The following is an 11,202-nucleotide window of genomic DNA, read 5'->3' on the forward strand; positions in this document are numbered from 1 at the left end:
AGTGTGTTCACTTTCAAAAACTTCAAAGAAAAAAACATATTTGTAAACACACACATATCCAAAGAACAAGAAGAACACCACGCAAGACGTAGGGTGTTACACCTCGGTGGCCCGAACCTGGATAAAGAAAGCATCCCTCTCTCCGAACATCCAAAAGGGGATCTCTGTGATCTCCAATATCGACGCTTCCCCGTCAACAGCTTCCCATGTCGCAGCGCAGAGCTGGCCGCAGTCTTCTCTGTATGACATGGCGCTGACTGGGATGTTTACTTGGTCAAAATGGGTCAAAAACAGTCAAAAACCACCCTAGGGCTGTCTTTTCTGCGGTTTTGAAAGTTGAGGGTTGTAGATTAGACGGTTTCGTAGTTCGCGGGTTGTGTTTTAGACTTCGATGATAGTTCGAGGTTGTAATATGGACTTCTCTCATAGAACAATATAACTGCTGAACAATAGAATATAGTGTATATAATTATAAATATCTACATGATCAAACTTAAAGTCTTTTGGATACAAAAGATCACAAAATAACTGCTGAAACTACTGCTATATCGGATCTTCACTGAATCAGCAAAAGATATATGGATGCTGCAGTAGCAGCGGCAGGACAGGACTCAAGTCCTTGGTATTCATTGAATTACTTTTGCTCTGAATACCAGCAATATACAGTAAATATAGCTACAGTATACACATACATAAACAGATCATTGGTATTCATCTGAATACCAATGAAGACCCCTGGCGCCGCCCCTGGGATGCTGCAATCTGCACTGACATGGTTGAAATTGTTCAAACTTACCAAGTAGTTGGTCCTCAAATATTGCATAGCGACCTGCATACCTTATTAAATGTCAATGAAGACTCGCAGGCCGTCATGAGCCAGTTGTGTCGGTATTTCTTCTCTATAATCATACAAGCTTACACATGAGACATGGCCTTTAGGCTTAGAGATAATGAAGGGATAATGTAACTATTTCAGCAGCTACACACGGATGTACCTGATAGACCATTCTGCCAACATCTGGTTTTCTCTCTCATGCTCAAAAAAATGCCTCATTCCAATCAACAGAGCTCTTTTTGGATGGATCCTCTTGATAGCATCAAGACTCTGCAAAAAAAAAGGACATTGGTTTCATGCTGAAGAAAATATTATTTCCCAATACAAGGAACACTTCACAGTTTTGCTAAGAAAATTTGATAAAAAAACTTCAAGACAAAATATTAGTAAGTCCTTGAAAAATAACCTCACTCAGAGTTAAATGGGTGCTGAAAGAATCTCCCTGTTCAGAACATGAAGTCTGTGTCAGACTATCAACATATTTGACAGCATTTGGAATTTGTATCAAATAATCATCAAATTTGAATTCTCTATGACATGCAATGAGGGGTAGGCTTACAACTCCATGCAAAGAGTTTGCTTCTAGTATAAGTAGGTCAACTTGTCCAGCACCAGACTTCGAAATAGCTAGAGGCAAAGACTCAGCATCAGCAATTCAGCATTATGTTCCACTCAGTAACATGGATCAGTATAATATGCAGGAAACAAGAAAGTCCAACTAAAAAATAGCTGTATTTGATAACTGACATGTACAAAGACTCTGGTCTCAGAGAAACATACTGGAAAGTGTTACCATTGAATTTGATCGGATGAAATCACTGAAGTTGAGGTGTACACTTTTATGATTTTCGGTGCCCTACATATAGCATTTTACATACAGTTTTATCAAGAAACAATAGATAATTTACATGCTAGATCATTAAGGACATCATAAACAATGTCCAGAATTTTGGATGCTGTTTAACAGATTAGTAACATCTTTCTATTTCAATACAAACTACCCCGTAAACATATGTCAGTGAAAAACGTCCAGCTGCATTGATTAACATCCCTCCCATCTGTGATCCGCAAGAACAAGCATTCTAATTATCTGAACAAAGAGTTATGGACCAAGATTAGTTTTTTACCATGCTTGGTTTTAGGTAGAAATCTTGAGACATCAGATAAATATGCAACTCTGGCTCTCCTCCCAAATAAGAAGCCTAAACAAATATACCCTTCTCCGTGCATTACCTGAGCACAGAATAGCAATCTAAGTAAGCACTCCAGGAGGCAAAGTGGCAAACACGTAACAAGATCAAAGTAATGGTTAACAGCGCTGGTTGTTACCGGCAACGGCACAAATTCTAGCGCTGATGCTACAAACGGTTTCTCAACATCATCCTGAACTATCTTCCAGTCGATTTTCGCGGCTTGGGCATCTTCATCGCCATCCTCTGGCCTCTGCTCCACCAAGTAGGGGAATCTTCTCGCGATACTGTAAATTCATGGCCTTTGTTATTACAGGATATTGTCTGGTGACTAATTCGGATTTTTTTTTTTCAGTTCACTGGGAAAGCTAAAGATGAAGATGAACCTGTCCATCGTGAATTGCGTGAGGAAGATAGGAATTTGCTCGACATCGTTTCGGTCATTTCTTGGTTGTACCACCCAGACATCGTCAAGGCCTAATACAGCATCTGCATGCTCATGAGTCAGAATGATCTGCACTGCACAGAACCCTCTTAGTCCCCAGGATTAGAATTGAGAGGGTGAGCATCCTTTTTTTCAGAAAAGAATGCACTGTCGAATATCTCACCGAGTCAACATAAGGAACTTTGTGGTGGACAAACCACCGGAGAACTTGTTCTCTGAATGTCTTGCCGATGTCGATTAGGATGTACCTGTGTGTTCCATCGTCATGGCAATAGTCTACCAAGAGAGAGGTGTTGAGCCTGAAAGCAAACAGGCATATGCATTTTGTCAGATAAGCACAGATAAAATTACTTGTCAAAGTGCCTCACAAAGTTATCCAAATATAGCTAGACCATTCATGTAAAGTATGTTCGACTTTTCTAATATATCTAGAACAACATGAGAAATTACTAATTATCTATCTGGAATATGAAGTTATCTGAAAGTCATCGCCTGCGGCCGTACTGCGCGCACCTGTAGTTGGGGTTCCCCTCCGGCGGGAGGGAGATGCCCATGGAGCAGACGGCGCAGGGCGGCGTTGACGGTTTGAGGAGGCACCGTGCGTCGGGCAGCGTGCCGGAGCAGCCCGTGCCCAGGAAGATGAGCGACGAAGATCCCCCCGTCGGCGACTTGGACGGATCGGGCTCCATCGATCCCCGGCCGATCGAATTGGTTCTTGTTCGGGAAAGCTTGTTTGCTGGTGGCGCCGGAAAAGCTTTGTTATTGACCTCGGCAAGTCCCCGCGCCTTTTTCTTTCTTGGAGATTTTAATTATGCACATTGTGAAATCAGTATATTATGGGCCATCTAAAGTTTTCTTTTGTTGTCACTCTTTTCTGCGCCATCATTTTTTCTAACACAGTATAACACAGATGCTCACATACACGCAGCCCTACCTCTATGAACACACACCCTACCCTTATGAACACCTTCGAGATATTGAGCCTACGTACCATCCTGAGATTGAGGAATTCACAACATGCGCCTTTGCAGACGAACGGGGCGCCTCCTACCACTGAAAAAAGATCGCCGGAAGCCTAAAATAAATCCAAAAAAATACGAACACCAATACTGCATCTTGAGATTGATGAATTCACCACAGGTGCCTCCGTAGTCAATGACAACGTCTCCTCCCACTAATTGAACATCGTCGGAAGCCCAAAATAAATTCAAGAAAATACGAGCACCAGTGCTAAGTCTAGGACTTAAATCCTGACGAGTTGGTTCCACCATAAATAATCTAACCATCTAAGCTACGCTTAGTTAGATTTATGCGCTACATTGAAATACAGCGGCTCATGTTCATCTTCAACCTTCGTTGTTTTCCTCCTCCCGACCATCTTCATTATGCAGTTTCCTCTTGCGGCAGTTGCACACGCCTCATGTCCCTACCTTCGGCGAGGTGACGTCATAGAGAGTTATTTCAAAATTGTGTTTCCTCCAAACGCCATTACTTTGTTATAGTTATCTTTATTTCAATTAAGTTGAGTGTTGTACATCCCTAACAAAATAACTCATGTATGCAACACACAACCAAATGAAAACAAACATATAAACAAGATCAGATATTTGTTTAGCTTAGCCCTTCGGGGCATGTCACCCACACAACTGTGACAGGTTAAAGATGGAGATTAATTAGCACGAGAAGTTACGACTATTTGTAAAAAAAAAAGATTGGAACATTTGTCTTCTCCATTCAGACATGCTACAAATGTGCATGGTGTTTGTTGTGTACACATAACTGATATATTGCAATAGTTTTGTACTCCTATTGGGAGTGATTAATTTTATTATTGCAAATATGTTTCTTACATGTTTCACGTGTTTTCCTTTTTATGTTTCGATGTGTGTTGCGCCCCGTTTTCACACAAGATTGTTGCAATCAATTGGGATTTGTTGCATGCCTAGATTTTCCTATGCGTGTGTTGTACTTGTTATGATATTTTTCTCATAATGTTCCCAAAGATATGGTTGGGAATTTTGCAATGGTAGTGCAAACACAATATAGACATGTTGTATGTGGTGTGGTTTCGGTTGCATAGATCGAAAGGCTCGGGATTATATGAAACGTTATGACTGTTTGCGAACAATTATTGGAACATTGTCTTCGCCGTCTTACACGTTGCCAATGTGCATCATGTTTATTGTGTGTGTACAATCAATATGTTGCAGTGGTTTTGTACGCAGATTGGGAGTGATTGATTGTTCTATATTTTTGTTGCAAATGTGTTTCTTCGTTGTTGACTTTGTTGTGCATGCTTTCATGTGGGTGTTTTTTACTTATCTCTCCTGTAAGTGCATCTAGTGCCACCCCTAGTTGGTTTTGGAGCATTGACGATAAATGTGGTTGAGGGACTAATGTGTTTGTGAGAATTGCAAGATAACACAGGTAGTGGTCCCTCATTGATTTGCTTTACCTAGTAGAGATTACCCCTAAAAATGTATGAAGACATTGAAGACAATGGTGGTTCATGAAGACATTCACGTTGAAGATAATGACGTGTGAAGACATTCACTTGAAGTCTATGGAGTGCGAAGACATAGTTTCTTTCGTAGTTTCATTTTCTTCTTTCTTGAGTCATAGGAACCACCGAACTGTTAAGTGGGGTCTAAGTGAACAAAGTCAGAAGACTGACGTGATGCTCAACCCAAATCCTATGTCTTCGAGCGAAGACAATGAGAGCAAATCTTATCTAGAGTTGGATGAGTCAGCTTTGCTTGTAGCCCAAGCCAAGCTGCCGCGTGTGTTTGAAATCCGACCGTTGGACACGTGTCGGTTCCTTAGTGACCCAGGGTCATTTCGGACATATCATGTCGGGTTGCCTCCTGGCTATAAATAGCCCACCCCCTACACAATAAATTGGTGGCTGCTCAGAGTTAGTGCATGGCTTTTGTGGTTTGAGAGCAACCCACCTCTGAAGCCTTTGAGAGAGGAAGATCCTTGCGAGGACAAAGCCCAAAACACCCAGAGCCAAAAGAGTGTTAGGCATTGTTGGGGATCGTAGCAGAAATCAAAAATTTTCTCCGCATCACCAAGAACAATCTATGGAGTCTTCTAGCAACGAGAGGGAAAAGAGTGCATCTACATACCCTTGTAGATCGCGAGCGGAAGCGTTCAAGTGAACGGGGTTGATGGAGACGTACTCATCGTGATCCAAATCACCGATGATCCTAGCGCCGAACGGACGGCACCTCCGCGTTCAACACACGTACGGAGCGGGGACGTATCCTCCTTCTTGATCCAGCAAGGGGGGAGGAGAAGTTGATGGAGATCCAGCAGCACGACGGCGTGGTGGTGGAAGTAGCGGGATCCCGGCAGGGCTTCACCAAGCGCAAGCGGGGAGGAAGAGGTGTCACGGAAGGGAGGGAGGCGCCAGGGCTTGGGGTGCTGCTCCCATGCGCCTCCCCACTATATATAGGGGTGGAGGGGGCTGGTTTCTTGCCCTCCAAGTCCATTGGGGCGTTGGCAAAGGTGGGGGAAAGAAATCCCATCATTTCCCTTCCCAACCGATTGTTATCCCCCTTTTTTAGGGATCTTGATCTTATCCCTTCGGGGTATGATCTTATTCCTTCTAAGGTGGGATCTTGGTGCGCCTTGACCAGGGGTGTGGGGCCTTTCCCCCACTACCCACGTTCATGTGGGTCCCCCCATGCAGGTGGGCCCCACTTCGAAACCTTCTAGAACCTTCCCGGTACAATACCGAAAAACCCCGAACATTTTCCGGTGGCCAAAATAGGACTTCCCATATATAAATCTTTACCTCCGGACCATTCCGGAACTCCTCGTGACGTCCGGGTTCTCATCCGGGACTCCGAACAACTTTCGGTTAACCGCATACTAATATCTCTACAACTCTAGCGTCACCGAACCTTAAGTGTGTAGACCCTACGGGTTCGGGAGACATGCAGACATGACCGAGACAACTCTCCGGTCAATAACCAACAGCGGGATCTGGATACCCATGTTGGCTCCCACATGTTCCACGATGATCTCATCGGATGAACCACAATGTCGAGGATTCAATCAATCCCGTATACAATTCCCTTTGTCAATCGGTACGTTACTTGCCCGAGATTCGATCGTCGGTATCCCAATACCTTGTTCAATCTCGTTACCGGCAAGTCACTTTACTCGTGCCGTAATGCATGATCCCGTGACTAACGCCTTAGTCACATTCAGCTCATTATGATGATGCATTACCGAGTGGGCCCAGAGATACCTCTCCGTCATACGGAGTGACAAATCCCAGTCTCGATTCGTGCCAACCCAACAGACACTTTCGGAGATACCCGTAGTGCACCTTTATAGCCACCCAGTTACGTTGTGACGTTTGGCACACCCAAAGCACTCCTATGGTATCCGGGAGTTGCACAATCTCATGGTCTAAGGAAATGATACTTGACATTTGGAAAAGCTCTAGCAAACGAACTACACGATCTTGTGCTATGCTTAGGATTGGGTCTTGTCCATCACATCATTCTCCTAATGATGTGATCCCGTTATCAATGACATCCAATGTCCATAGTCAGGAAACCATGACTATCTGTTGATCAACGAGCTAGTCAACTAGAGGCTCACTAGGGACATGTTGTGGTCTATGTATTCACACATGTATTACGATTTCCGGATAACACAATTATAGCATGAACAATAGACAATTATCATGGACAAGGAAATATAATAATAACCATTTTATTATTGCCTCTAGGGCATATTTCCAAAAGTCTCCCACTTGCACTAGAGTCAATAATCTAGTTACATTGTGATGAATCGAACACCCATAGAGTTCTGGTGTTGATCATGTTTTGCTCTAGGGAGAGGTTTAGTCAACGGATCTGCTACATTCAGGTCCGTATGTACTTTACAAATATCTATGTCTCCATTTTGAACATTTTCACGAATGGAGTTGAAGAGACGCTTGATATGCCTGGTCTTCCTGTGAAACCTGGGCTCCTTGGCAAGGGCAATAGCTCCAGTGTTGTCACAGAAGAGTCATCGGGCCCGACGCATTGGGAATAACTCCTAGGTCGGTAATGAACTCCTTCACCCAGATTGCTTCTTGTGCTGCCTCTGAGGCCGCCATGTATTCCTCTTCACATGTAGATCCCGCCACAACGCTTTGCTTGCAACTGCACCAGCTTACTGCCTCACCATTCAAAATATACACGTATCGGTTTGTGACTTAGAGTCATCCAGATCTGTGTCGAAACTAGCATCGACGTAACCCTTTACGACGAGCTCTTCGTCACCTCCATAAACGAGAAACATATCCTTAGTCCTCTTCAGGTACTTCAGGATATTCTTGACCGCTGTCCAGTGTTCCATGCCGGGATTACTTTGGTACCTTCCTACCAAACTTACGGCAAGGTTTGTTGGAAATACTCCCTAGAGGCAATAATAAATGGTTATTATTATATTTCTTTGTTCATGGTAATTGTCTATTGTTCATGCTATAATTGTGTTATCCGGAAATCGTAATACATGTGTGAATACATAGACCACAACATGTCCCTAGTAAGCCTCTAGTTGACTAGCTCGTTGATCAATAGATAGTCATGGTTTCCTGACTATGGACATTGGATGTCATTGATAACGAGATCACATCATTGGGAGAATGATGTGATGGACAAGACCCAATCCTAAGCATAGCATAAAAGATCGTGTAGTTTCGTTTGCTAGAGCTTTTCCAATGTCAAGTATCTTTTCCTTAGACCATGAGATCGTGCAACTCCCGGATACCGTAGGAGTACTTTGGGTGTGCCAAACATCACAACGTAACTGGGTGACTATAAAGGTGCATTACGGGTATCTCCGAAAGTATCTGTTGGGTTGGCACGGATCGAGACTGGGATTTGTCACTCCGTGTGACGGAGAGGTATCTCTGGGCCCACTCGGTAATGCATCATCATAATGAGCTCAATGTGACTAAGGCGTTAGTCACGGGATCATGCATTGCGGTACGAGTAAAGAGACTTGCCGGTAACGAGATTGAACAAGGTATTGGGATACCGACGGTCGAATCTCGGGCAAGTAACATACCGATTGACAAAGGGAATTCTATACGGGATTGATTGAATCCTCGACATCGTGGTTCATCCGATGAGATCATCGTGGAACATGTGGGAGCCAACATGGGTATCCAGATCCCACTGTTGGTTATTGACCGAAGAGGCGTCTCGGTCATGTCTGCATGTCTCCCGAACCCGTAGGGTCTACACACTTAAGGTTCGGTGACGCTAGGGTTGAAGAGATATGAGTATGCGGAAACCCGAAAGTTGTTCGGAGTCCCGGATGAGATCCCGGATGTCACGAGGAGTTCCGGAATGGTCCGGAGGTGAAGAATTATATATAGGAAGTCCAGTTTCGGCCACCGGGAAAGTTTCGGGGGTTATCGGTATTGTACCGGGACCACCGGAAGGGTCCCGGGGGTCCACCGGGTGGGGCAACCTGTCCCGGAGGGCCCCATGGTCTGAAGTGGGAAGGGAACCAGCCCATAGTGGGCTGGGGCGCCCCCCATGGGCCTCCCCCCTGCGCCTAGGGTTGGAAACCCTAGGGTGGGGGGGCGCCCCACTTGCCTTGGGGGGCAAGGCACCCCCTTGGCCGCCGCCCCCCATCTAGATGGGACTTGGCCGCCGCCCCCCCTCCTAGGGGGCCTATATGAAGGGGGGGAGGGAGGGCAGCAACATTACAGCCTTGGGCGCCTCCCTCCTCCCCTGCTACACCTCTCCCTCTCGCAGAAGCTCGGCGAAGCCCTGCCGAGACCCGCTACATCCACCACCACGCCGTCGTGCTGCTGGATCTCCATCAACCTCTCCTTCCCCTTGCTGGATCAAGAAGGAGGAGACGTCGCTGCACCATACGTGTGTTGAACGCGGAGGTGTCGTCCGTTCGGCACTCGGTCATCGGTGATTTGGATCACGGCGAGTACGACTCCGTCATCCACGTTCATTGGAACGCTTCCGCTCGCGATCTACAAGGGTATGTAGATGCACTCCTTTCCCCTCGTTGCTAGTATACTCCATAGATGGATCTTGGTGAGCGTAGGAAAATTTTAAAATTATGCTACGATTCCCAACAGTGGCATCATGAGCCAGGCCTATGCGTAGTTACTATGCACGAGTAGAACACAAAGCAGTTGTGGGCATTGATGTTTCCAATTTTTCTTGCCGCTACTAGTCGTATCTTGTTTCGGCAGTATTGTAGGATGAAGCGGCCCGGACCGACCTTACACGTACGCTTACGTGAGACAGGTTCCACCGACTGACATGCACTTGTTGCATAAGGTGGCTAGCGGGTGTCTGTCTCTCCTACTTTAGTCGGAACGGATTCGATGAAAAGGGTCCTTATGAAGGGTAAATAGAAATTGGCAAATCACAGAAAAGAAAAATCTTTCTTTGGGATTCCTGGCATTCTACGACTCTTTTCCAGACTAATTAGGAATTCTTTTCTTGGTCATTGAGATTCGTGGATAATTTAGAGTACTAGTTGAGGTTTTACGTAGGTAAGAAACGTTCTTGCTAGAAACCTATACAAGCCACGTAAAAACTTGCAACAACAATTAGAGGACGTCTAACTTGTTTTTGCAGCAAGTGCTACGTGATGTGATATGGCCAGAAGATGTGATGAATGATATATGTGATGTATGAGATTGATCATATTCTTGTAATGGGAATCACGACTTGCATGTCGATGAGTATGACAACTGGCAGGAGCCATAGGAGTTGTCTTTATTATTTTGCATGACCTGTGTGTCATTGAATAACGCCATGTAAATTACTTTACTTTGTTGCTAAACGGTTAGCCATAGAAGTAGAAGTAATCGTTGGCGTGACGACTTCATGAAGACACAATGATGGAGATCATGATGATGGAGATCATGGTGTCATGCCGGTGACGAAGATGATCATGGTGCCCCGAAGATGGAGATCAAAGGAGCATAATGATATTGGCCATATCATGTCACTATTTTGATTGCATGTGATGTTTATCATGTTTTTGCATCTTATTTGCTTAGAACGACGGTAGCAAGTAGGATGATCCCTTATAATAATTTCAAGAAAGTGTTCAGCCTAACTGTGCACCGTTGCGAAGGTTCGTTGTTTCGAAGCACCACGTGATGATCGGGTGTGATAGATTCTAACGTTCGAATACAACGGGTGTTGACGAGCCTAGCATGTACAGACATGGCCTCGGAACACACGCAATACACTTAGGTTGACTTGACGAGCCTAGCATGTACAGACATGGCCTCGGAACACGGAGGACCGAAAGGTCGAGCATGAGTCGTATAGAAGATACGATCAACATGGAGATGTTCACCGATTTTGACTAGTTCGTCTCACGTGATGATCGGACACGGCCTAGTTAAACTCGGATCATGTTTCACTTAGATGACGAGAGGGATGTCTATCTGAGTGGGAGTTCATTAAATAATTTGATTAGATGAACTCAATTATCATGAACTTAGTCTAAAAATCTTTACACTATGTCTTGTAGATCAAATGGCCAACGTTGTCCTCAATTTCAACGCGTTCCTAGAGAAAACCAAGCTGAAAGATGATGGCAGCAACTATACGGACTGGGTCCGGAACCTGAGGATCATCCTCATAGTAGCCAAGAAAGATTATGTCTTAGAAGCACCGCTAGGTGAAGCACCAATCCCTGAGAACCAAGACGTTATGAACGCTTGGCAG

General features: G+C 44.8%; 1 protein-coding gene across 2 annotated transcripts; it reads right to left on the reverse strand.

Moving 5' to 3' along the window:
* Window positions 1–426: 426 nt before the first annotated feature.
* LOC123169846 (putative hydrolase C777.06c) lies at window positions 427–3,266 on the reverse strand. Of its 2 annotated transcripts, none has more exons than XM_044587710.1 (10): window positions 2,984–3,266; window positions 2,634–2,769; window positions 2,412–2,539; window positions 2,165–2,312; window positions 1,963–2,068; window positions 1,395–1,462; window positions 1,242–1,277; window positions 996–1,105; window positions 838–899; window positions 427–762 (listed from the first exon to the last, which is right to left on the reverse strand). In XM_044587710.1, exons 1-9 carry the CDS (start codon window positions 3,157–3,159, stop codon window positions 842–844), a joined length of 966 nt encoding a protein of 321 aa, XP_044443645.1. In that variant the 5' UTR covers window positions 3,160–3,266; the 3' UTR covers window positions 427–762; window positions 838–841. The 2 variants fall into 2 exon arrangements, with proteins under 2 accessions (XP_044443645.1, XP_044443646.1); XM_044587711.1 differs by having other exon boundaries at window positions 427–767.
* Between the last annotated feature and the right edge of the window lie 7,936 nt (window positions 3,267–11,202).

The sequence above is a fragment of the Triticum aestivum genome, chromosome 7D (genome assembly GCF_018294505.1).
Source record: "Triticum aestivum cultivar Chinese Spring chromosome 7D, IWGSC CS RefSeq v2.1, whole genome shotgun sequence".
Classification (NCBI taxonomy): Eukaryota; Viridiplantae; Streptophyta; class Magnoliopsida; order Poales; family Poaceae; genus Triticum; species Triticum aestivum.

Bases quoted from the DNA above. Each gene is read 5' to 3' on its own strand.
- LOC123169846 (XM_044587710.1), bottom strand. From the start codon at position 3,159: ATGGAGCCCGATCCGTCCAAGTCGCCGACGGGGGGATCTTCGTCGCTC. The intron at 1,463-1,962 runs GTAAAAAACTAA...CTTTGCCTCTAG, and splicing joins TCTACCTAAAACCAAGCATG to CTATTTCGAAGTCTGGTGCT. The intron at 1,278-1,394 runs GTAAGCCTACCC...TGTTCTGAACAG, and splicing joins CAAACTCTTTGCATGGAGTT to GGAGATTCTTTCAGCACCCA.